Consider the following 27,653-nt stretch of genomic DNA (forward strand, 5'->3'; position numbering starts at 1 on the left):
ACAGACGACGTTTATTTCATGCTCCACGGAGGAGACCAGGTGGGAGAGAGAAAGAGCGTATTCATGATCCGCTTTACATAGGTTACAGAGCCAGTGATCTGAGGGCACATGGGCGGTACAAAGGCGAGACCAGGGAAGGGAACCAATGAGCAGAGGGAAGGGGCGGAGCGGGGATCAGGTCAGGTATGCCGCCACAGGCTGCTGGGAGAGGTAGTTTTCTTCAACCAGGGTCTGGGGCGTGTGTAAAGCTACATTTCATCCGCAAGGAATTGTGAGAGAGGCTTTTCCTTTACTTTACCGAGATCTCAAATAACTGAGTTTTTCCACCAGCAGGCCTTTGCTATTTCGGGGCTCTCTGGCCCACCAGCTGGCTCAGCTGTTGGCTTAGTGACCTCAACAGCTGGGACTTCACCTTTCATTTTGCCAGTCACATAGGTTGTGTTGATAATGAGTTTTTTCTATGAAAAAGTGTATGTTGACTTTTTCCTTCCGCAGTCATGTAGTACCCAGAGTATCCCTAGCATCAGAAGGCAGATATTGTCCGTCACTTTGCATGTCTCTAACAGTGTAAAGGCAGTTAAAAGTCATTGATTACTTGGAGGCCATTGAACACTGGCATTAATATTTTTGAGAGTGCCATCTCTAATGAGGAGACTTTTACCTGTACTGACAGTTTGCTTGTCTACCAATGTCTTGCAGAATTCAAAGAGGAGTTGTAAATATGTAGATTATAATGAGGACCATGACATAAATGTCTCTGCTGTGACTCTATTCAAGTTTATGCCATGTCTTGTAATTGCAGCCTATCTGACCTGCAGAATTCTGTAAGCAGGTAACAAAACAATTGTGGTGGTTTTTCTGCAGTTACCACAGTACAATATTTTGTATTTATGTAGAACAGATATGTAAAACAAAGAAATAGAACGCTTAAATCAGAAACTCCTTATGTGTTTCATGTATGATAAGATACAGTTAATTTTATGTCATCAGAGAAGTTTTGTTCCACTAAATAAACTGCTTTAAAGTATGTTCACACTGTTAGGTCCAGCTCACCATGAAGTAGATTGCCATCAAGTTTAATATTTGAGTGGTGTGAGTGGGATAAGTGTGTAGAATTATGACCTTGACAGCCCATAATTAAGATGGCTAAATAGTAAAATGGGATTTATTTTTTCCAGATCTCCTTTAAGTTAAAGAACAGCTTGGTCTCAACATGATTTAAAAAATAAGCATTCACCTGCTACTAATTTCCTCCTTGGTTGCAAAAATCATTATTTGTTTTGATGACTGAGAGGCTATTTACATAGCACAAAAGCATAGAGCAGCAGAAGAGGACATGTAAGTTAATGAAGAAGGAAGCATTAAGTAGTCTGCATTTGAAAGGGTAGCTTCTTGCATGAATAACCCAAAATCTGATGATAGGCTGCACGTGCACCTGATAGTACTTAAGGTCCAATCTTGCAGCCAGAGCTTATGTGAATAAACTCAATAGGTCTGATCTTGTGAATAAGGACTGCAGGATCAAGTTTCAAATAAAATGTGCAGATGATTAGTAGAAATCTTTACACTCTTAGTTTCAGTTTCTTTACAGTTTATCACTGAATATTCCAAATTTTCTCTGGCTAGCAACACTTCAATATAATAAAGTACGTGCTGCAAGCAAAATTGTTTGTATATCTTGACTTCTTATAATGTATTTGCTGTTGGGTTATGTTGTAATTGGAAAAATTCTTCTTACTGAGTCAAGAAAATAAATTTATAGTGATGTAACGTATTGTTGGATTCATGAACATTTACCTTTTTGGGATGCATGCTTGACTTGGGCTATTGAAGAGATTGTTCTGTTCAGAGATGAGATGCCAAATACTTAACAGGTGTCTGTGGAGTATGTGTGAATTGAATTTTTTGAGTGTCCTTATTACAGTCAGATAAGGGTGAACTTCCATGGAGGTAGCAAAAAGGCTCACTAAAACTCTTTCTAACTCATATTTCAGGGGGAGAGTTAAAGCATCTAACTGAAATATCTCCCCCATCCTTATTTTTAAAAGTGGGTAATTTTTGTTTGTGTGGTCTCATTTGATAATGCTATTTCTCTGCAAGTTATGCCCCATTTTGGTGGTTTAGGAGTGGTACTCTCCAGTTCAGTGCTCCCACTGAGGCGTTCCAAACCATGTGCTGCTTCCTTCCTTCACCCTCCCTCTTCTTCCCCTGTAATGGGATGGAGAGGAGAATTGTGGGCAAAAAAGTAAACATCATGGGTTGAGATAAGAACAGTTTGCTGGAAACATCAATGAGATAAGAAAAACTAACAGAAACAGACACAATATTAGTTGAAAGAGTGTACAAAAGTGAGAGAGTGATTTACGTGCAAAATGCTCACCGTGAAGGTTTGACCCATGCAGCCAGGCTTCATTGCTCCGGAAGTGAGCATTTTCCTGTTTGTGGAAAATGACAAGGTGGTATAGAATAACCTCTGGATCCTAGCAGTGCCCTCACTCTGGCTGCTGCAAAAACAAACCCTGTCCTGGCCAGAATCAGGATCTACTAATTAGGATCTACACCTATCTACTAATGAACATTGCAGAAGTTTTTTTGCTTCAGCAAAATTTTACGGTGGAGTCAATGTCACAAAAAATATTTAGAATTGCACCTCTGCTTGAGGTACACATCTTGTTTCCCCACCCATCTGCCTTACCCATGAAGTGCACTCAGATCCTTAAACAAAAATAATCCCACTGATGGGTTTGCCTTTGTTGGAGGCAGGACTAATGCAAACTGCCATCCCTAACAGATTCCTCATATGCACCATGGTAACTCTGTCCCTTCTACAGGATACATGAATGTTTTGATTGGCAGGGCCAGCTTGACTGGTGGCGCCTCTAGTGTTAACTAACCAGGTAGTTTTCAAGTAACTGTAGATCCCAGTATTTGAAGTTCCCACCATCCATTGCCTTCAGTGTGCTTTTAACAGTGCATTGTACTGTTCAATTTTCCCAGAGGCTGGTGCATGGCAGGGAATATGATTCCCACTCAATACTGTGCTCTCTGGCCCAGGGGTCTCTGAGGCTATTTTTAAAATGAGTCCCATTGTACAACTCAATTCTTTCTGGGGTGCCATATCCCCACAGGACTTGCTTTTCAAGGCCCAAGATGGTGTTCCAGGCAGTGGTGTTAGCCACAGGGTGCATCTCCAGCCATCCAGTGGTTCTTTACACCACCGTCAGCATGTAGGGCCTGCCTTGGCTGGTTTGCAGGAATGTGATGTAATTTACCTGCCAAACCTCCCCATATTTATATTCTGACCATCATCCACCATACCACAGGGGCTTTACCTGCTTGGCCTGCTTGATCACAGAGCACGTTTCACGGTTATGGATAACATGGGACATAGTGTCTGTCCATCGTTAAATCCACCCCATGATTAAGTCAATCACGAGCCCATCTGTATTGTATCTCTTCCCTGATGACCTGAGGAATCATGGGCCCACCAGCCAGAAACAATTCACCCTTATTCTGTCAATCCAGATCCACCTGAGACACTTTAATCTTGGCAGCCCAATCCACCTGTCCATTGTTGTGATGCTCTTCAGTAGCCCGACTCCTGGGTGTGTGTGCACCTACATGATGTACTTTTACAGCCAACTTCTCTACCTGGGTAGCAATGTCTTGCCACAATTCATCAGCCCAGCTGGGTTTACCTCTGTGCTGCCAGTTGGTCTTTTTCCATTGGTCCAGCCACCCCCTGAGAGCATTTGCTACCATCCACAAGTCGGTGTATAAGTAGAGTACTGTCCTCTTCTCTCATTCTGTGATATCTAAAGCCAGCTGGATGGCTTTCAGCTCTGCAACCTGCCTTGATCTACCTTGTCCCTCCATAGCTCTGTGACTCGCCATGTAGAACTCTGTAGAGCTGCTTTCTGTTTTCAGTGTAGCCCAACCATACAGCAGGAACCATCAGTGAAGAGATCATACTGCTTTTCATTTTCTGGTAGCTGATTGATTATATGATGGGACCTCATCAGCATGTGTAACCACCTCCTCCTCTTCTGATGATGATAATCCACATTTTTAGCTTTTGGGCCAATTCATGATGACTTCCAAGGTCCCTGAGCAGCTGGTGTTTCCTGTTCAAGCTTCCTGTGCGATCAGAGTGATCCAATTACTCCACATAGTATCAGTGGCATGATGTGTGGAAGGGACTTTTCCTTTGAACATCCCACCCAGCACTGGCAGTCAGGGCGTCAGGAAGAGCTGTTCTTTGGTGCCCATCACTTCTGAAGCTGCTCAAACCTCTTCATAAGCTGCCAGGATCTCTTTTTCAGTTGTGATGTAGTAGGCCTCAGATCTTTTGTATCCCCAAATCCTCTAATCTCCTCAGGTACTCTTCCAGAGACTCCAGGAAGAACCATTCTCCCCATCTGCAGCATAGACCACATTTTTCACATCTTTGCTGTCCTGACTGGCCCCAGAGCTACTGCATCAACAATCTCCTGTTTGATTTGTTCAAAAGCTTGTTGTTCAGGACACCACTTAAAATCATTCTTCTTCCAGGTCACATGATAGAGAGCACTCACAATTTGACTGTAATCTGGAATATGCGTCCACCAAAAACCCACAACTTCTAAGAAAGCCTGTTTTTCCTTCTTGCTGGTTGGCAGGGACAGAGCTGCTATTTGGTTGACCACGTCCACTGGAATCCAGTAATGTCCATCTTGCCATTTTAATCGTAAAAAAGGATTTTCCTGGACAGGTCCCTTGAGCTTACTTTGCATTACAGCAAAAGCAGCCTTCAGGGGGATTTGGATCATGTTCTCCCCTTTTTCACAGACTTCCTCTGCTGTGTTCCCGCATGTGATGTTGTCATCAGTGTAGGTGTTCTGGAGCCTCACCCTTTTCCAGTGCAGTCTGGATCAGTCCAGCGCAAGTAGTGGGCCTGGGTTTCCACCCTTTGCCCACCCAGTTCCAGGTGTACTTAGTGCCCCTCCAGGTGACGGCAAACTGTGGCCTGCACTCTGCTGCTGAAGACATGGAGAAGAACACATTTGCAGTCTCAATTGAGGCACCACTTTGCTGCCCTGGACTCCAGTTTGTACTGAAGTTCTAGCATGTTCTAGCACAGCAGTGCTCAATGGTGATGTGACTTCTTTCAGGCCACAGTAGTCCACTGTCAGTTTCTGCTCTGCACTGGACTTACACACTGGCCATATGAGACTATTAACCAGTGAGTTTAGTCTTGCTGGCCACTCCCTGGCTCTCCATTTCAGGAACCATCTCATGGATGGGCGTCACAGAGTCCTTGCTGGCATGGTGTTATCGATGGTGCACTTCTGTGGTAGTGACTGGTACCTGTTACTCTTCTACCCTCAGCAGTCCCACTGCAAAAGGGTCCTCTGAGAGACCAGGCAAGGTATTCAGCTGTCTAATTGTCTCCACAGCAGCTCTCTGAAAAGCTCACTAATGGCCTTTTGAGGTCCTTTAAATACCCTCTGTTACAACCTGCCCCTGAAGGTGAGGGTAATCCCAGTTTTTGCTAATAGACCTCTTGGAACAGATTTGAGCAAAATGACACTGAGTCATTGGTGTTTTTAAATATATATAAGCAGGTTCTATTTTAGAACACTTTAGTTGTAATGGAAGGTTGTAATGGTAATATAGCTGGTTTAGTTATCATTATTGACTTGGTTTAAGATAGTTTAAGAGGGACACTCTAAAATGATTTACTTCCCCTTAGTTTAACCAATAAGGAGAAACGTATATGAGTAGATGTAAGTGAAAAAATATAATAGTTTACTAAAAAACTGGAATAGTGACAGGCAAAAAAAAAGTTTGGTGGTTTTTTTAATATATATATATAATAACAGCAGCAGTTTTAATAAGAAAAGTGTACGAAAAAGAGTGATTTACATGCAAAATGCTCACTGTGGAGCCTGACCTGACCCCACAGCAGCCATGCTACCCCAACCAGAAGAGACCCCTTCTCCCTGAAGGAGAGTCCGCTCCCGCTGGCCTAGCAATGATGTGAGGTGGTAGAGAACAACCTTTTCCGGGTCCCAGCCATGCTCCCTCCTGGCTACTGCAAAAATTAACCCTGTCCTGGCCAGACCAGGACAACCATCTACTGATGAATGCTGCAGAATGTTTTTTGCTTTAGTAAAATTTTACAGTGGAGTCAATGTCACAAAAAAACATTTAGAGTTGCAGTATTTGGACAAAAATGTAAAGGTAGGCAGAAGAGACAGATTACCCAAGATCTTTAAAATATGTGAAGGTGTGATCTTATTTCATATCACACAGAGAAGAATCTATGTGGAATAGAGAATCTTGAGTGTACCAGTTGAATGAAGAGCCTAAATGAGCCCTATCACTTTATAGACAGCAAGGGCAATTATAAATGCAGTTCTTTAGGAATCCATGTCTTATTATTATAGGGTTTTTTTCATACTGGTTTGATTATTTTCAGTTTTTTCTAGGTAAGTATGAGATAGAAAAATGGCAAAGAAGACTTCAAACAAATTAGGTAAAGCAACTCAAATTGGGGCATGGTACTGAATTGCTCTCTAATAGTAGTTCCCTAAGCTGTAAGTAATACACTTCTAGAAAGTTCCAGTCCTTTTACTTTTCCCGTTTTTTAATCAATGTTTTTGATAATAGAGAAAGACAGTGGAGGCAGCAGAAAAAAAATTAAATTAAATATATGTGCAGTCTTCATAATTTTATAAAGATTTCAGCTTTTAACAATCTGTTTATTTTCAACATTTCTTTTTTCTGAGTGAAGTAAATGGACAATTAGGATTCAGGACTGTTTAACAGTACCTACAGAAATTTAAATATGAATCTTCATTACATGCAGTATATTCATTTGCATATGCTAAACCGGCTTTCAAAATCTAGTGTTTGTGAAGACTTTTTAGTGGAATGATTATGTCAGATGTGCTTCAGTGAACTCTTCTAGTTTGCAGGCAGCAATTGGCAGTAGGTTAGTTCATCAGAGTAACATGACAGTTCGCGAAAGGTTAAGAGATAGTTTTATAATTATTGTTAGCATGATTCCTGAAAGAAATGATGAGCATCTCATAAACCCAGATGGGAGTTTGTTACATTGTTGATAAATGTGTTTTACATTTTAAAATTGATAAATAGTGAAAAGCAGAGAAGATACAATAAGGCAGATGGTTGTTTATAAAGCACTTGTAAATTGCTTCAATTCAAAGAACGGTACTAATTGTTAAAAAGAAGACAAAAATTGGAATAGGGGGAATATTTCAATGAGTTCATCATGAGCTTTTTAAAAATAAAACCTTCAGCGGCTTTAGTTCAATTAGAACCATTCTTGCCATTTGGGTTTACATGCAAAAGTTTAGACTCTCAGTTCTTAATAAACTTTTGTACCAGCCATTTTCATGTAGCTGAAATTAAAGCTGCAGCTAATCTACCTGTATGGATCCATTTCTTTCTTCTTTTTTTTTTTTTTTTTTTTTTTTTTTTGGTGGTTTGGAAAAAAAAAATTTATTGCACAGCAGAATAAAGTTGAATTATCATTGGACTTAATCATCATTTCCATTTAAAAACAATGAGCAGCAAAATCCAAACTCAGCAGAGATTTTGCAGGAAGGAAGTAAAATGGAAGCTAGTTGACTATTTCCTGTTAAAGGAATGGTGAGAAAAATGCTTTTTTGACCTTATGTGACCAGAATAAATATACATTTAAGTAGTACTTAGGCAGAACACCAGTCAGTATGTGTGATGACTTGGTGCACCTTTCTCTTGTGAACGTTCAGGTTGTTTTTCCATTAGTGATCTTAAAAGTTTCCATTAAAGGCGCATTATTTTCCTTCTTTTTCAGCATGTGTTTTTTGAAAAACAGATATGTAGATTACTGCTTTCATCAAGCAACTCTTCTAAAGTATATTTATTTTCTGTTGCCAAACTCCAGAAGAGTTTGTTCACTTTCACAGTATCTTCAGCTTTTGTATGATAAAGACTTCTATGCTTTCTGTATTTTCAACAAGACACCTATACATCTCATTTTTCTGGGAATATTTTTATTAACGTTTAGCAGAATAGTGATACTGTCAATAAAGCTGTATCAGCTGTGTCAGTCCTTAATAGAAATAATTTGTTAAGTTGCAAAGTTATATCAGGCTGATCAGCTAAAAATATGCAGACTGCTTTTATGCAGGAACATCCTAACTGTGATTATAGCTACAGCTCTATCTGCGTACTCTAGTGGTGGAGCTTCCTGGTATAAAGGAGACCCTAGATGAAAGTTACTCCTGTGAAGTGGAAGAGCTAACCATGGTAAATGGAGCTACGCTCATACTATGACCGTGAAGCTGATTTCTAGGGGAGAAAATGTGCTGGTTTTCAAGTTTTGTAAGGTGGTCATATATAATGATTCACTTAAGTTTTGTGAAGTTTGTATGAAAATTTCAGAAGAAGCACCACAAATCTTCTGCACCTGTTATCTAATTCTTTGGGAAGGGTACTGAATGTCAAGAGTGTTGCAGTCAGAATGTGACATAGAGAGAGAGGAAAGAACAATTGCTTTAATCTCTTGCTCCATAGTTAAATCCAAAAGAATTAATTGCTCTAGGCAATGTTGGCCTACTTTTATGCCAGTTCAGGATAATATTTCAACTCTAGGAAAAGTTTGAAAGCTTTTCATGTGCAACTGTCTTCTTTCCATTTCTGGTACCAAACAGCTGTTTTGTCTACATGCTGTCAGGTTTTGTCCTTAGCCTTAATTATGGGAAAAGGAGTTTCAAGCTCCTGCTCTGAGTGAAGTAAACATTTTCAAAGGCCTTACAACTGGATGTCTCAATACTTAGCTCTAAAACTCTACAGGGAGTTGATTGGTTTGATCAGGATAGATGTTCTTATCCAGCTTTCAGTATGTGTCCTTTAGAACGGTGGTTTCTAACCTGAGGGTAAGTGCTCCAGAGAAAGTAACTAGGGAAGCAAACCCACCACTACTTAGCAATCCATGTCTTTACTAGAAAAACATGTCAAGGTCTGCACAATTTAAGTTCAAAAATGCAGATCTTTAAGAAACCAGAATAAGCGCATCCTTCAGTAAGAGCCTGTTTCATTTTGTGCTAGTTTGAAAACAAACCAGTGGGAGATAGCAAGTCAGAATTAAAATTTAATAGGAAAATTAAAATGCAATAGTACAAGAACACTAGGAGAGTCAGGATACAACCTGACACCCTGTTAGTCAGGGTGGTGGAAGCAGTCCAGATGAAGTGGTCCTGTTGAAGTGATGATTTTGTAGAAGGGTCTGGTCTTCACCTGAAGGTCCAGTGATAGCTCTTGTCCTCCGGGAATCCAGTTGGTAAGGGCTGAGTGTGCTGTTTCAAACCCCAAATTATATCCAGGCAGGAATGCTTGGCTCCTCCCCCTGGGCGGAGCATCTCACAATGGGATGGTGTAATTCTGTGAGTCATGCAGTGAGGCTTGATAGCCCATTAACAGAAGTTATCTCCCGGAGGGAGTTATCAGGGATGTGTCATGGAAGAGATAAAGAACATTGCCCCATGTGGTTTTAACAGGTGGTGATGGAATACGTACTTTTGGTTACATCTTGCTTTGTAACCTAAGACACATTTAAAGTGTATCCACTGTAAAGAGCAAGCTATGCCTCTTTTAGGTGCTGTTGGTATGGATCCTGCGAACTATTCCCAGATTCCTCTATTATTCAAGTTCAATGGGACAAACCTGGTTGTGTGTACAGACTAGGGAGCAAGTGGCTGGGAAGCAGTGCTGTGGAAAGGGACTTGGGGTTTTTTGTTAATGCCAAGCTGCATATCAGTGAACAATATGCCCTGGCAGCCAGGGGCATCAGGCCCAGCACTGCCAGCCAGCAAGGGGACGGGATTGTCCTGCTCTGCTCTGCACTGGGGTGATCTCACCCTGAGTATTGTGTGCAGTTTTGGGCACCATAATATAAAAAAGACATTAAGCTGTTAGCAATCCAAGGGAGGGCCATTAGGATGGTGAAGGATCTGGAGGAGAAGCCTTATGAGATGTGGCTGAGGTCACTTGGTTTGTTTGGCCTGGAGGAGACTGAGGGAAGACCTTGTCATGATCTTAACATCCTGACAGGCGGAAGTGGAGGGGCAAGAACTGATCTCTTTGTTCTTGTGTACCAATGACAGGACAAAAGGAGACAACATGCAGCTGAGTTGAGGAAGGTTCAGGTTAAATATGAGGAAAAATTTCTTCACCCAGAGGTGGTTGGACACTGCAGCAGGTTCCCCAGGGAAGTGGTCACAGCACCAAGGCTGTCTGAGTTCAAGAAGCATTTGGACAACACTCTCGGGGACATGGTGTGATTCTTTGGGCTGTCCCGTGCAGAGCAAGGAGTTGGACTCAATGATCCTCATGGATCCTTCCAACTCAGCTTATTCTGTGACCCTATGAAGGTTTCAGTTTCAAAGTGCGTATTGCCTTCCACCAACTGATTTTTCAAGACGTGTCATGATGCACTTAAAAAGGTATTATCTGGTAGTATGTATACTGCTACTCAATTCTATTGTGTTTAGCAAAAGTGCACCTTTAGAGTGTTGTGTACCTTGAAATCAGTTTGTGTAGTAGAAAAGGAAACAGCTTGTTTGATAACATGAGCTTATACTCACAGCTGTCAGCCAGGAACAGAGCTCTTGTTTGTCCTGAATGTTGATCTACTGTTAAGTTTACAGTGTCACATCTCTTTTTTCTGAAGTATTTTGGGAATGTCAGGGACCATTGGATGCTACTTTGCTAGGACTACATAAGGTTAAACATGAAGTAAAAGGTCTGATAAATTCTTGCAGATATCAGCATAGTTCAGTGCTCTTGGTCACAGTGTCTAGTATGCAAAAAATACTTCCAGATGTATATGGTTGTAGGTAAATAAAATTCAAATAATTTTCTCAGCAGATAAGTTGAATTCAGCTTCTGGAAGTTATCAAGGTGCATACTGAGTTGCAAGTACATGACTTCAAGTTTTATCAGTTCTCCATCAGTAAGCTAAAACTGCAAATTAATAAAGTACATCATTAATATTTCTTTCTGGAACATCTTCCTTTATACAGATACTGTATGATTGGGTAATTACAAAGTAAATCTGTAAGATGATATTCACTTACCTTTCTGTAAAACAAACCTGGTGTCAGTTCACAGTCTACCTAAGAATTAAAATATATTTTTTCTTTTCTTTAGCTGTCTTTTAGTAAGTTATACTCCTTGGTGAACTGCTCAGTATATTCTTCTGGTTTCATTTTCTTGGGCTTACCTTTCCACCTTCACGGGAAACCAATTGAGGATATTGTCAGATAGATTAGAAAGAAGAATTTATTTGGCTGAAATATTAAATGAACTACTAATAATTTTTGACATAAAAATAGCCTGTAATCCCAGAGATAATATAGGTAAAACGAGCATAAAGAAATCATGAGGTGACTACCAGGCTTCCGAGAGATGAGCCCAAGGGTAGTAAGCCCAAGTCAGGGGTAAAGGGAAAGTGAAGATTGATGCACATTTTTAATGCTATTTAGTATTTTGTTGGACAGGCTACATTCAGTAACAGAAAAGATCCTAACTTAGGTCATAGGAACATGTTTTTGGGATGATTTATAATATTCAGGAGTGCAGATGTTCTTGATTCTGCGTTACAAGTCGTAATTTTAAGAATACTATGTTGGGAAAATAAGGCACATTAGCCAGCAGCACAAACAGCAGAAGTCATGATACTCACTTCTCAACCCAGCGAAACCAAGATTGTTTGGCTGACTATCAAAAGGAGAATTCAAGAGAGCAAGGGGTGACCTCCAGGCCATTTGCAGGAGATTTTAAAAGGCTCTAGGGAGTGCTGCAAGCAGGAGTGGGCAAACAGGCCGGGCACGGCATGTTAGTGAGTGCGTGGCACAGCAGTTTGCAGGCAGTTCCCGCAGGCAGTTCCCACAGGCAGGATGAGCAGGAAGGGTGCAGCCGCACTCCTGGTGTTGGGTGTGCTTTTTCCATCCCCCCCAAACCATGGTTAGCAAATGATCAAAAGTCATTGCTGCTGCTGCCAGCAAAAGTGTGCTAACCCAAGCAGAGTCCCCCAAGGACACAGTTGTCCAGACCCCTGGCTGCAGGGAGTGTCTGAGCCTGGGGGCAGTACCAGAGGACAGTGCAAAAGACACCTGTGTGTGGTGTGAGCAGGTGAATGATCTGCTCTGTCTGGTGGCAGGGCTTAAGGAAGAACTGGGAAGGCTGAGGAGTGTTAGGGAGAGTGAAAGAGAAATAGACTGGTGGAGTTACAGCCTTGCAAACCTGCAAGAAGTTCAGCAGGAGTCAGAGGAGCCCTGACCATCTTACCATCAGGCAGAAGGAGGAGACCTAGCAGATGGGGGGAATGGAAATGGGTACCCAATCACAGAGGTTGTAAAATTCCCTCCTGACCCCCATCACCCTCCCAGGTGCCGTTACAGAGTGGGTACGAGGCCCTGGGTCCAGAGGGTCAGGCAGATGACACTAAAGAAAAACATCTGTCTGGAGAATCTTCCACCTGCACTTCGTCTGTCAGATGCATCACAGCCTCAGGGATTAAGAATAAAAGAAGGATAGTTGTAGTAGGTGATTCCCTTCTGAGGGGAGCTGAGAGCCCTGTATGTCAACCAGACCCATGCCACAGTGAAGTCTGATGCCTTCCTGGGGCCCAGGTATGGGATATCACCAGGAGACTCCCTGAAATAATTCAGCCCTCTGATTATTACCCACTGCTGGATGTCCAGATTGGCAGGGATGAGGTTGACAAGAAGGGGGTACCAGGGTCATTAAAAAGGATGTCAGGGCTCTGGATTGACTGGTTGATGGGGCAGGAGCACAGGTGTTGTTCTGCTCAGTTCCTTCAGGAGCAGGGATGAAAAATGAAAGGAACAGGAAAACCCATGTTATCAATGCATGGTTTAAGGGCTGGTGTAATCAGAATTTTGGTTTCTTTACCACGGGCAATTTTTACAGCACCAGGCCTTCTTGAGTCAGATGGGCTCCATCTGTCTAACAAGGGCAAAAGGATTCTAGCCCATGAGTTGGCAGGGCTGACTGAGAGGGCTTTAAACCAGGTTTGAAGAGGGAAGGGGATGAAACCAGGCTTCGTAGAGATGAGCCCAAGGGTGGTAAGCCCGAGTCAGGGGTAAAGTTAGCAGCCCAGCTGAAGTGCCTTTACACTGATGCAGGCAGCATGGGTAACAAACAAGAGGAGCTGAAGCCATGGGACAGCAGGAAAGCTGTGACATAGTCACCATCACAGAAATGTGGCGGCATGACTCGCATGACTGGAGCGCCGCAGTGGGTGGCTGCAAGCTCTTCACAAGAGACAGGTGAGGCAGGAGAGGTGGGCGGGTGGCTCTGTATGTTAGGGAGGCTCTCAACACCATGGAGCTGGAGATCAATGACAAAAAGATCAAGTACCATGGGTAAGAATCAGAGGAAGGCCAGCAAGGCTGACATTCTGGTGGGAGTCTCTTATAGACCAGCCAACCAGAATGAAGAGATTATTCTATAAGCATTATTCTACAAGCAGCTGGAGGGTGTTTCAAGATCGCCAGCCCTTGTTCTTGTAGGGGATTTAACCTGCCAGATACCTGCTGGGAGCTCAGTGGGAAAGAGGCAGTCCAGGAGATTCTTGGAATGTGTGGAGGAGAGCTTCTTGTCACAGCTGGTGAGCGAGCGTGCCAGGGGTAGGGCTCTGCTAGGCCTGCTGTTTGCCAACAGAGAGGAGCTGGTGGGAGACGTGGTGGTCAGAGGCCGTCTGGGGCACAGTGACCATGAAATAATAGAGCTTTCAATTCTTGCTGAAGTAAGGAGGGGCCTCCACAAGACTTCTATCCTGTATTTCCAGAGGACGGACTTTGGGCTATTCATGGGACTGATTCAGAAAGTTCCCTGGGAAACAGCCCTTGAAAACAAAGTGATCCAGGAAGGTGGACATACTTTGAGAAATAAATCTTGAAGGCACAGGACCCTGTGTTCTGTGTTCCTGTGTGCTGAAAGAGAAGCCAGCAGGGAAGAAGACTGGCCTAGCTGAGCAGGGAGCTTTCCCAGGAACTCAGGGGGGAAAAAAAAAAAAAGAGGGTGGAAAAAGGAGTGGGCAACTCAGGAAGTGTTCAAGGATGTTGTTAGGTCATGCAAAAAGAAAACTAGAGATGCAAAAGCTCTGTTAGAAGTTAATCTGGCCATTTTTGTAAATGACAATAACAACTGTTTTTATAAATACATTAATAAAAAAAGGACCAAGGAAAACCTCCATTCTTTATTGAATACTGGGGGCTGAAAATAATCACCAAAGATGAGGAATAGGCTGGTGTACTTCACACCTTAGTCTCAGTCTCCAACAGTAAAACTGGTTGTCCTTGGGACAGCTGGCCTCCTGAGCTGGTAGACAGGGATGGGGAGGAGATTAAATGCCCTGTAATCCAGGAGGAGGTAGGTAGTGAGCGACTGTGTGACTTAGATGTTCACAAGTCTGTAGGGGGGTGCTGATGCCTAAAGATGTCCTATGAGGAGCTTCTGAAGGAGCTGGAGTTGTTTAGCCTGGAGAAAGAGGGTCCTTTTCAGCTAAAATTAAGTAAATCCTGTTTATTTTGACACACTAGTGTTCTGGAGCACAGTCGCAAAATGGCGAGGACATCTTGCTATGGAAAGAAGGTATTATTTAGAGTTCTGCTCTGGATTTACATAAAATTAATCTTCAGGCCAGTGAATATTTATCTGGTCATTTCTGCTGAGTAATGAAAGGTAGCACAGTTAGATGATGCTTGACACATCACTGACTTTCTTGTCTGTGACTACAGAAGCTGGTGTGCTTTAACTGTGTTAATCTGATATGTCATTTGGTTTTGGCATGGATTTTTAACCTTTTGAAACCAGAGCACTGCCTCTCCACTTAAACAGTGGTTTTATCCATAACAGTTGGAATAATCAAAACTGCTCTTTCTTCCAGATCCCTTTTCATAACTCATCTCTACTATGAAATTTAGAGATACGATAGTTGTAGCTATATAGATAGGATTGGAATATTAAAATGTATTTATAATCTTCATTTAAACTTGTTCCACTGTTAAACTTTTGAGCTTTTTTTAGTTTCCATCTTTCTTTTGCAAACTTTTCATCATTGTGTTTCTTATCTCAGCTTGGGACAAGGGTCTTGCTTTCTGCTGATGTTTAACTGCTTGTAGTGCAAGGTGCTTGGTTAATTAATTATTAATCCTCTGCTTAATGCTGATACATATATATTTATATGTATGCATATTTTTTAAAAAAATGGAGAATTTCCATAAGATAGACTTTGTAATTAAGCCATTTCTAAAGCCAAATAATTGTCAAGTGATTTCTAAAATTAGAGATGGATCTCTTAAAAAGGAAAAAAAAAAGGAAAACAAAAAATAAACCAACAGGTGTCAGCAAAGACCATGTAACAACACATTGGTTCAAATCACATCAACAGTATATGCTGCATTCATGGCAAATCTCTGTTGTCTTTTATTTAATTCTCTTGAAAGATCTTGAGATCCTAGTCGTGATCAGTCAGCTCAAAATCCAGAGTATCACAACTGTGTATTAAGGTTAAATTGAATTGCTTTCAGTAGAAAACACAAGAAATGACATAATGTCAGTTCCATCTTAATGAATTGTTCTTCCACACTATAATCCAAGTGAAGTCTTTGTGGATTTTTAAAATGCCACTGATTTTGTTTCTCTGTGGTTTTTTTTTTTTCCTTTTTTAGCTTGCTGAACTGAGGCTTTAGAAAGTCCATTCGGCTTTTAGGATTTTTTGTTCTAGAATGGTGATGGTGAGGGGTATCTTTTTGTTGCTTGTCCCAGTTCTTAGGTAAGTCTGTATCCAAGAGCAGTATGTTAAAAAGTTCGTTGCATCTCTCATTAGTACATATTGGCAGGTTTGTCACCTCAGGGTCAAAGGAAAGCTCATTCAACCAAGGCTATGGCAGCTACAGTAGCAAGCCTCAGGTTAGTCCCACCACTTGAGATTTGCTGCAGGGCAGTCAGTTGGAATTAATTTTGCATTTGTTTCACTGAACATTGTTGCTCTTACACTGCAATGAGGAAAACATTGTGGGTAGACTACTCTATGTCATAAGGATTGTTTCCCTCTTGTGCTTATTTTCTCTTTTTGCATTGAAGTGCCTATTACCAATGAGGAGACAAATCTTATAAAATAACAAAATCCATTACTCATAATGACGTTGATAAGCTTCTAGTGGTTTATATGTGTTTATTTTTAAGATAAGTTACAAAACTTCCAACCTCTGTACTCTGACTTGAAGTTCTTAGAAAATACTAGTAGTGCTGAGGAGTCTTATCTCTTACGCTGAGTAGAAATTATTTGAAAATAGTATCCTTTTTATGCTCATGGAAGTTCCATTTTTGAGAAACTTAGATTCAAGAGATTGTAACTTTTAATGTCAGGTCTGAATTAATAGTTAAAATAATTTCAGAGGTCTGAGGAGCTGACAGTGAATCTCTTGGTGTACTGTAAGAAGTTAAGTCAAAGATACAACTTTACAAAAAGAAAGAATACAAAGGCAAATGAGGCTGATTTTGGTATGTCTATGTGGATTTCTGAGGTGAACTGGTAATGTTCAGCTGTGAGACATTTTAAGTGCAGTTCTGTCACAGGATGGGAGTTGACAAATAAACCTAAAGTCACATTAGTTTTGCATCTCTAAAGAAAAGGAAACAAACCCTTGCATTTTTCTTCAAGTATAAGAAGTTATGTCTGAGTGACTTATTGCACAGGGTAGACGTGGTCAGACTTCGGTAATTTCTAAACCAAAAATATCACTAATAATTTTAATTCTATTTTCTCCTCTTTTTTCTGTAATGTGTGTTCATGTAGGAGATTAAACTGAGGTTAAAATATAGTTATCTGAGAATGTTACTGGAGGAATAATAAACTACTAATGACACTAATAATGTATTAACCCTTTTATGATACGACTTAGGAAAACCCAAGAAGTCAGTCAGGAAGGAAAATGCCATTGTAGCTGTGTTTTATTAGCTAAAGTTCTGAAAAATCTGTCCACTCATAAAAACGTGCAATGAAAATTATTGCCACTAGATTCTCTTACTCTCTCCACTCTCATTTACTTTGAGAACTGTCTAAAAATTAATGAAAAGTGATCTGACAGAGTGTTTAATGAGTATTTTTTCACAAGCTGGTCTCTTTGGAGGTAGAAGCCCCTATCCACTGAGTAAGTGTGTCATTGCCAACACATCTCACTCATGATGGGAAGTGGCCATTCTTAACTTTGAGGGAGTAGTTCTGTCTCCGTTCATATTTAATCCTTGGAGCAGTGAAAAGTGGTAGCAAGAGCAGTAATGGGGATGATGGCTTTCTGTTTGTGTTTTGAATATCTGTAAATGAGGAATATGATGTGGGAGATCTCAGATCCATCCAGCTGGATCTGGTCCACCAGAAGAATATATTTAATCCATAGTTTTGTCCATTTTCTTTTTTTTTGCCAAAATCTGCTACAAGTGTGTAGGAGTAGGCAGTGGTGTGGACAACTTGAGTTAACAGCTCATCATTTCTCCAAGGTCTTGTAATCTGTCCTCTGTCATGGGAGTGGTTGTAATGTCAACTGATCTCATGTGCCTTATCCTTTGTCATGTCACATGTGCTTTATTCTTTATCATATGTTAACTGTACCCCAGCCGTTTGACGGGGTTGTTGGCATTTTGGTCATGAGGGATGCACATATGGGGAAAGAGGGGGACATGTGGCATTTGATTGTCTTCAAAGAGACTTTGTGGTTTGTGCTAGCCTGAGGGTTCCTCACATCTGTCGTGAATCCATGACTATTGGTTGCACGGTAATGATTTCCAGTGACACCTGATAGATGCCAGGTTAGAAGTGAAAGGCCACAAATGACCCAGAATGATGCCAATTTTTTAGTATATTTTTAGCTGAGAATTCACTCAAGAAAACATTTTGCAAGTTCAAGTAATTTACTTTGTCTTTTTTCTTATTTTTCCCTCTGCAGCAGGCTTGTTCTATTTGTATATGTAATCTTCTGGTGGGTACTCATGCTTGGTTTTGAAAGTGGGAGCACATTTGGGGGGGGGGAAGAAGAGAATTCAGAGGACTTGGGTTGTAAAGCACAGCATAGCAGGGGAACTTGACGGGCAAGGCTCAGTGCACTTCACTGAGTCCCAGCATGGGTTTTGGTATGGTATGTACTGAAGCAACTCCTCTGGATTAAGATGTAGATGTTATTAATCAAGTCACTGAGTTGTGATCTGTTGTCTGTATACCTGGCAATCTCTGTTGTGGAAAAGTTCACTAGTGGGTCAGCTGCAATTTTGCTCTTCCTCATGTATGCTGTGCTGTTTTTTTGATGTTTTCAGAATGTGATACAAGGCTTTTTTCCATGTCTTACAGACTTAAAATGGAGGGGTTATTATTATAAACTGAGCTATTTTGGAATTGCCTCCTTGCTTTGTGGGATTTCTTTTTTCAGTATTCTTTTCCAGACTCTGTTTAAAGACCTCCACTACTTAGTGTATTGAAGTGCCTCTTTGGTATTTGTCTCCACTTATAATCGTATTTAGAATTCAATACCTTCATGGTCTTTGTAACTTTAAATGTGTTGGTGTCACTGGCTCTTGGTCTTTAATTTCTATTTTCACGTAGATCTATGCAGGTTCCGATCTTTTGATCATGTAGCTTCAGGATGCTGTATTGCAAAGATTTCACAAATTAGGCTGCTAACAAAATTTTTCTATGCTTTTTGATTATTGAAAACAGTCCATAAGAAAGTCCTCTATATGAACAACACAGTCTTAAAAGAACACGTGTTGTAAGAAGCCAGGACCTTACCAATTAACGTGTACTACACTTGTGTGTACCAGGTCTGTGTTTCCACTTGGAGTTTAAGTTTTGCTCTGCAGACTGTATGCAGCATTATAGTCTTGCTGTCATGGTGCAGAATATTTAGCAATGCAAGGGTAAAACAAAGGTCTGTTGTAAGATAAAGTGCTTTTCTCTGTTCTTTTTGCTGTCTGTCCAAGTCATTACGTTTAATTTTTCTGTGATTAAAAGAACCTGTTTTCTGGATCCATGTGAAGGATTACTGGTCACAACATAGCTCTATCCCCCAGTTATCCATTAGGCTATTGAACTTTGCAGATTACATATTTGAGACCACTAACACTTTGAAAAGGTATTTTTGGAGGTATTCTCTGTTACATCCAACATCAGTCAAGACTGACTTATTTTAAGCTCCTCAGAAGGGCAGTGGTGAGCACTAAGTTTGGTTCCACTCCTGAACCATGCGTATTAAGGCTCTCAACCTTGTGCACCATAGATGAAGGAAAACTAAAACAAAGAAATGGTAGCAGAGATTAGATACTTGTGCTTTTAATATACCCAGGATAACCTACTTGGTTTTACTGCTCAGGATGTGTTCTACTCAGCTGTGGTCCCTGCTCTCACCAGCTTGCCTTCATTATGGGAATTTTTTTAGTGCAACACAATTAAAATAGCTGTGATTTCATTTAGGGCAGAAGTTTCTCAGGCTTAGGGAAAGCAGAACTCAGGCTCCTCTGCTCAATGAGAGCAATTTAAAGTATAAGCAATGTAGTTTCCTACCAGAGAAGACTGCTTTGTTCTGGGAAGAAAGTTTTCTCTACCACACAATTTGAATGCAGCCTTTTTTGGGTGATTGAAATGTTAGGCTTTCCATGGCTGGAGAGGATTTCTCTCTTGCTATCAGAATAGGTCATGGGAGGCATGGAATTTTTAGGGATTTGTGTTTTGTTTTTTTTTTTTCCTCCAGTTCTCCCAACAGTCAATAAGAACACCTTGATAGTTCTAAGTTCAGATATTTGTCTTATTTAGGATGTGTTTTCCTGATAGACAGCACTTAGGAGTGAATGAGGTGCAGGAATACTCTAATATGAGGTGGAAGTTTCCTGTATCTCATACAAGAATTACAGAACTGCCAGTTTCTTCTCCATTTATCAGGCAATTAATTTCATACACTGTGGGCAGGTCTTACTGTTGTTGTTTTTCCTTTCCCATCTTGGACACAGTGATGCCTGCTCTCCAGCCACTTGAATTACCATGCAGTATACTGCTTATATACAGTTTTAGCATGAGTTTCAAGAGCCTTAGAAAAAGTGCAAATATCCCAGGTTAGTATGACTAACGTGAGTAGGGCTCTCTAGTAAGTGTTACATTGAGAATGTCTGGATCTGAACAATTTGTTGCTTGATAGGTGAGATGATTTATTGGTGCAGGACTGAATTGATCAGCCTGTGTCACTATATACCTGCAGTGATGAGCAGCTGTGTGACTGATAATTAGTCCAGGAGAGTTTGTAGAGTGTAACCAGAACCACCTTCTCATGCAAGAAGTCGCAGGACACTTCACAACATTCTACAGTACTTTCTACAAAAGTTTTCACATCTTAAGTATAGAACACCAGCATGCACAAGCTAATATTGCTACTTAGTGAAGCTGTGGCTATATAAATTGTATAGATTCAAAATATTAAGTCTAACTAGTTCTATATAAACAATATCAGTTTCCTTTTCTTTTTGCTACCTGTAGGAAAGATATTTTTATAATTAATTTTTTTTAATTACTCATCAGCCATAAAATCAGAATAAGTCATTAAAAGCATAAAAATCCAAAAGTAGTGTTGGATGTGTAGTATTTTCAGTACTTGCAGCCATATTCCTAGATAGGGCAGAATTTTGCTAGATTTTCCTAGGCAGGACAGGATTTTGTCAAGTTTTCCAGACACATCTCTGATAAATGCAGGAAATCTGGCCATTAGTGATGTTTTCAAATCTGGAAAATTTTGGACTTGGATGGCACTTCAAGAAATCTTGTGTATCACTTTCCATAATTTAAAACTGGTAGTATACCATGCTAGGATATCCCTAAACATGTGAATCTATTGCAAAAAAACCCTCAACCACTTCTGTAGCTACATACATATGTATATATATATATACACACACTGGGGCAGTTTTAGGGGTTTTTTTGTTTGAGGGTTGTTTTTTATGGCATTTTTTCCTGAAATCTCTGGGCAGTGCAGGCCATCCAGGTGCTGGGCTGTCTGAGGATGATAATCTCAGACTTCGCTTGTGAGCCTCCAACCTCCTCTATCTTTCTTTATGTTTGTGTTTATTGAAAGCATTCATTAGGTTAAGTCTTCGCCACACCAGAGTGCTCTACTGATTCAACAGTCCCATTTTTAAGGCTGTATTGCTATTTATTATCTTAGAGTAGTGCATAAAGAGTCAGTTAGAATGAGACCCCCCTTGAGACAGCTGTGGAAAAAATGAGTAGAGGTTTATTTCTGCTCCGAAGACACACAGTCTAAATAAATGAGAAAGAATAGAAGAAATAGATACAAATAACTGCAAAAAGGGTAGAATTTTACAAGTAGTATGTAAAATATATTTTCTGCAGAGTAATTTTTTTCTTTTCCAAGTGTTATTTTAGTCATTTTGACAGTGTGTAGATGCCTGAATTGAGAGTTAAAAACAAAATTCCTATGTTGTAGGCCATATTATCATTATATTTACTTTAATGTCTGTACAACATTAGCATTTGAGACTGCAGGAACTTAACTGCTTTACTTGTTGGTGTTACACTGCAGTCAATTTCGGTGAACCATAAAAAGTTTGCCCCTGAAGGTAAAATAACACTGTATGCATGTTCCTAGCATACTGCTTTGGGGATAAACATGTCTTAAATCAACTCATCACTCGCAGCTGAATTCCTTCTCCAAATGCAGTTTCTGTGTAGATAATAATGTTCAGAAAGACTGATTTTCTGTAAGCCATAAAGGTTTTTGAACATAATTCTGTCAATAAATGTATTTGATCAGGATCACAAAGAATTCTTATAATCCTAATAAAGATTTGGGGTTTTAGTGAAAGGAGGGGAGGGGCATATACCAACATTTTTAATTATCTTTCATCAGCACCTCCAGTTTGTTCATATGTGTTCCAAACATTTGCATATTGTGTTTCCTCACATTTACATAATAAAAACTTTTGGACTTCATTGAAACTTTTTTTCATAATTGTGCATTTGGAAAATTAAATTTGAAGTTTATGATACTCTGGCTCCTACTTGCTTGGATCATAGTGTGTTGCTAAGATGCCATCACTTGAGACCTTTGTTACAGTGATGTTTCTGTTGGGGCTTAATATACTGTGGGTTCACATGGGTATATTTGTGGCCTTGAGGGGATGGACTAAAGAACACTGTCTGGGTTTGTACCCAGATATTCTTGGATTAATATTCTGAGACTTAGATCTTGTCCTGTCTGGAATTTAAATACAGTTCTCCAAGCTTTAAAGAGAAGGCAAGCATCATTTCAGCCTCTTAATGAGTTCTTTTTTTTAACCTCTCTAATTTGCCTTTTTTTTTCTTTTCAAACTCTTGTAGCCATTCAAATCCAGTCACTAGCTTCCAAACCATTTTTACAGGCTCAAATGGACGCAGTTCCAGTTTGTTCCTCAGTTTAATTCACAAGCTAATAATAGTTACAAAGTTTTTACATCTACATCTCCATTTTTCTTAGAATATGTAAGGACAAAAAAAAAAAATCCCTAGATAGTAGGCAAGGCTTTGAAATGTGAACAGTTTTGTTACATTTGAGATGGCAAGTCTTTTGTTGCAACTAGGTTGATTTTTCTGGGTTTTGTTGGTTTTTTTTTTTTTGTTTTCTGGTGGGTTTTGTTTTTTGGGGTGCTTTGTCTGGGCTTTTGTGTTGGGGTTTTTTGTTGGTTTTTTTTTTTTTTTTTTCTTTGCTTGCTTTCTGAAATGATACCTTTTGTTTTGGGTGTGAAATTTCAATTTTATTCCTACATGGAGAAAAGAGATACAAGCTTGCCCCATAGTGGGGAATCTGTATGGGGTTTTCTTCTATTTAGGAACCTTTGACCCATACCTCCCCTGTTCAGTGAGCAGAAATGGCAAGGTAACTTAGCTGTGGCTGGCTACAGATCTGCTCTCCATCTAAATCATGAAGTGAACCTGGAGGGGAGAGAATTCCTGAAATATGCTAGTAAAAAAAATGCTTTAAAAGTATATCTTTAGAAGGAGAGCCTTTCTTCTACTTCTGAGTATATATTAATTGGTTATAAACCTTGGTTTTGAGGTTATTATTCACCTGATTATTCGCACAGCAGTGCAAAATGGATTCATAGGTACAGTTACCATTCCATTGTACTGGAAAGAAGTCTTTCCTGTGTAACAGACAGAATTTTTTGTCTAAAGCTCTAAGTTCTATAATTAGTTATATAGTAAAGGATTCAGAAAAGTGGCAAAACATACACAAGTGCTTAGAAGTTTAACCAATTAGCCTTTAAATTGTCTGCCTGCGTATGTCATTATTGTAAGTGTTTCAGTATCGAGTGGCATTTATATTTTTTTCTTTTTTTCAGATCATTACTAAATACATTTATGAACTACTGCAGAAGGAATGCCACTTGAAGAAAGTAACTCTTCCAGTAAGTATAATTTATTTTTCCAAAGGCGTTGTTTTTTTGAATCTGTACCCGGCATAGCCTGTGATCCAATATTCATATAAAGACAAGGTGTGCCAGGGCTCTGTGCAGGGCATTGCCTTCGAATTTTGCACGTGTATGCATCTGGAGATGTGGTTCCACCTCACTTCTCATGTGTTTCATTTCTCCAACTGAGCCTTCCTTACCTTGCCAGATACCAGAATTTTCAAAATGTGGGGCTTTTAATAGGAGAGCCATAAGCTTTCTGAAAAGTATTTGTGGATATTTTGAGATGTTTACAGCTGGATGTACAGAACAGAAATGTCTTTGCAGGCAGAGGACTACACTCACATTGAGTATCAGTAAACTATTCCAAGTAATTTTTTAAAAAACACTTTTTCAGTAATTTGTAATATTTATGTAATTCAAAGTAGTTATGTTGCTTAGTGAAAATATTCGATCAACCCTTGGAAGAGGTGAAGTGCTCCCCCACATATCAGAGTGTTTATAAATACCTGTGATGTGATATGATGATGTTCAGGTATTTTTATATTCTATACTGGAGAGTGCAGGGGAGACTGGAGTGTGACAGCACTGTGTAAATTTTCCATCATTATGAAGGATTCCTATGCTCTTTGAAATCTTTTGAATTACTGTTGTTCTCCGCTGAGCCTTCCTAGTCAGTCAAGGAAAACCTGTTTAGGGTAAGGAAGGAAAAGGTCTTGCTTTAACAGTTCTGTAACATTTCACCATTCCCATTTCCATTCTCTGAGTGTTGCTTAGGGAATGTTTTGATGACCTGCCCAAACTACTAACAGTTTCCTAGAAGGGCTTTTTCAGTGTCTCCTGGTCATGGCAGAAGGAGCTGAGCTTTGAGGTTCACAGAGAAGTCGAAGGGCAAGCAGCAGCTCTCCTCCATACTCGCAGCCTGCTGGTTGCACCAGTGCCCAGAGAACCGAGACTGAGAAAGCATTTCCCCACTTCAGATTGTTCTGTGTACACAGACATAGTATCAGTTTCATCATGATGGTCTGCCTGGTGCAGTGCTAGCTGTGATCTCCAGCTTCTTTGCTAATTTTCTTTGCTGGTGAAGTTTTGGTTGAAGAATTACTTCCAGACAGATAATGCATCAAAAGACTTCTCAAACCATGTCACACTTTGTCTGTGAAACCATGAAGCTGTCATTTATAAACTTCGAAGTGCCCAAATTTTAAGGCTATAGGACTTCCTTTGATGCCTAAAAAGGAATATTCATTTAAGTAATGCAGTGCTAAGGCTGATCAATTAGCTCCAAAACATGAAGATGAAGAAACTTGGGATGAATATTACAGCACCTCCATCACCTATGTCACACTTGCGGTGATTCTTCTGCCTGGCTCTAAGGTTTGGGTTTCTTGGCTCGGAAGAGGAATGGCCCTGGCTAGCTCCCACTTTTGGATTAATCTCTGTTTATTCGTACTTAGAAATTGTGTAGTGAGCATGAATACAGTTGTTCAGTAATACATTTAAGCTATTCTCAAATGTATGACTTCCAACTTCTGTGAAATGTCATAATTTAATTGCATTTTGGAGCAAAGTAAGAACTCACAAAATATGCAGATTTCTAATTGTGAGCATTGTGGAAAAATTCACGCAAGGTATGAGCACCGTTCTTCAGGAATGGCTGTTATGTGTAGCGAGCCCTCACCACAGTCAAAAATAGGTTATGAAGGCACATACAGAAATGAAAAATTGATACTATGTATGTAGAAGCTGAAAAATTAAAGCTGTGCGAAAGCTAGGTTTAAATCACCAGTGACAGACCCCCAAGTAACAACACAAAACCCTCTAGTTTAGACTAGTAAAGGAGACTAATAAAAGTAATAAGACAACTTCTAGGGTGAGAATAGAAGGTATATAATAATATAAATGTTGGCAAGTTACATATAAAATCACAGTAAGATCACAAAAAACAAATTTGAGCAGCTTGTTAGAGTTGTAAAGGCTAATAATAAAAGAGAACTGATAAGGCAAATAGATGAACTGCAGTTAAAATGAACACCCAGGTCAAATAAGAAAAACTAATATCATAATTTTCAATATTAATTGTCCAATTTCCACATGCTTTTTTTTTTTTTTTGTAACAGGCTATAATTCTGAGCAACTGTCTGAAATTTGTCATACCAATGGAGGAGACCTTGGGAGAAGTTAATATATTGTACAATAGACAAATTCCAGGATGAGATTTTTTTAAAATGTAGGGTTCTATAAGAAGTCAAACAGGAAGCTGCAGAACAGCCAATTTGTATGTAACTTACTGCTGAAATCAGCTAATAATAACAATAATGTATTGGGGGAAGTGAGTACAAGTTTATTTTTAAAAAAAACCTACCAGAATTCATTGCAGGAGTCAGAGATCACATGAAGAAGAAAAATCTTGTCAGTAAAAGAGTACATGTATTTCCAATGAACTGTCAACAAACTTAACAAATGCTTTTAAGAAGGAAGTCCCCTTTAGAGTTAATTGGTTAAAAGGGGAGAAAGGTGTTAGTATTCTACAGATGAAATAATCTGTTACCAGCAAAATGCTATTAAGGCCTGAGATAGTTGTAAACAAAAGAAGAAAAGTAATTAATACAAATTTTTCTTGTTTTCTTCTAAAATTATTTGGGATAGTTAAACCTAAAGTTGATTATGATGAGTTGGGGAATTATTTCTTGATGCTGAATAACTGGATGATTAAATGACAGGAGATTCAATTCTGGTAAATATAAAATTATGGGGAAGATAACTCACTCTGTAAAGACAACAGTGGCCTCTACATGAGCTATTACAACTCAGGAAAGAGCTTGGAGTGATTGTGAGTAGTTCTCTGAGAACATCAGTGAGTGCTCAATGGCAGTCAAAAACCCTCAAAGCAAATAGGATATTAGGAATTATGAAGTATCGAGAACAAAACAGAAAAACATCGTCATTCCACTCATTATGTGGGCCTTCATGTTAAACACTGCATGAAGTCTGGATACCATATCAAAAAGGATATGAAGAATTTTAAAAAAAATACAGAGGAGGGTTGCAAGGATGATCACAGGCATGAAATGCTTTTCAGACAAAGAAAGATTAAACAAAGGTTCTTCAGCTTGGAAAATAGATGACTGAGGAAGGAATATGACAAATCTATAAAATCATGAAAGGTGAAGAGAAGATGAATAGGGAATGGGTTTTTGCTTTTTTCATAATAGAGAACCTAAGGGGCATCAAGTTTAAATTATCTGGCAGGAGATCTCTACTGGAAGAGACAGTATTATTTCATATATGTCCCAATTATATTGTGGAACTCATTGCCACAGAGTACTATCAAGGAGAGAGGTATAAATGCATACAAAAAACCCATTTGACGATATTAAGGTGGGATAGGTGCCTTGAACTATTGTACATGCCTGCCCAGTTATGTAAACTCTGGCTTGCAAGGTTCCAAAGTTACTGGCTGTCAAAACCAGGCAAGAATCATTCTATAACTCTGTTTTGTTACTGTTTCCCTATGCAATCTGCCAGTTGCCAGAAACAGGACCCTACACCTTGAACTGACCAAGATGGCTTATATATATGTAAATATATATATATATGTAAAGCCTTTTTATATGGATATTTTAGGGATGAATACAAAAACTTTTTTTCTTTTAACCTAGTCACAGGTGATCAGAAAGTTGGTGTTTTGGCTTTCCTTTTTCTGTCAGCTGGTAATGAAGTTGGCAGTGCAGTGATTTTTGAATATTTGAAATGTGTTTCGGGACTGTGTTAGGTGAGGTGTTCTTTAGTTCAGCATGATTTTAGTAGGGAATGGAAATGATGTGCTTCGAACGTTTAGCATGATGGCGTTTCACGTACTCTCATCTTCCTTAATTTCAACCTTGTGTGTAAAGTCCAACTTGCTGACTTCGTTTTGCTTTCTTAGGTGGCCGCTTCAGTTTTGGATACGAAAATTCATTAATTTCTTTTCAGATGTGAAAATAAGATCAGTTGGCAGATCAGGAGAGCTTGCCAATTAATTTATTATGCCAGCATCTTTGACTGAACAGTTCTGAACATTTTTTTCTTACACAGGGAGGCCAAGATCCACGTTGCATTATTGTTACTGTAAAGCACTATACTTCTAA

General features: G+C 39.7%; 1 protein-coding gene across 6 annotated transcripts in view; it reads left to right on the plus strand.

Annotated features, from left to right (window-relative positions):
• The window catches only part of FAM172A (family with sequence similarity 172 member A), a 272,515-nt gene that overhangs the window by 39,827 nt on the left and 205,035 nt on the right, over nucleotides 1-27,653 (plus strand). For all 6 annotated transcript variants that reach the window (XM_048292989.1, XM_048292988.1, XM_048292986.1 and 3 more), the window contains one exon: nucleotides 23,455-23,520. In XM_048292989.1, coding sequence (XP_048148946.1) covers nucleotides 23,455-23,520 — 66 coding nt within the window. The remainder of the gene's footprint in view (nucleotides 1-23,454; nucleotides 23,521-27,653) is intronic.

The sequence above is a fragment of the Corvus hawaiiensis genome, chromosome Z (assembly GCF_020740725.1).
Source record: "Corvus hawaiiensis isolate bCorHaw1 chromosome Z, bCorHaw1.pri.cur, whole genome shotgun sequence".
Taxonomy (NCBI): Eukaryota; Metazoa; Chordata; class Aves; order Passeriformes; family Corvidae; genus Corvus; species Corvus hawaiiensis.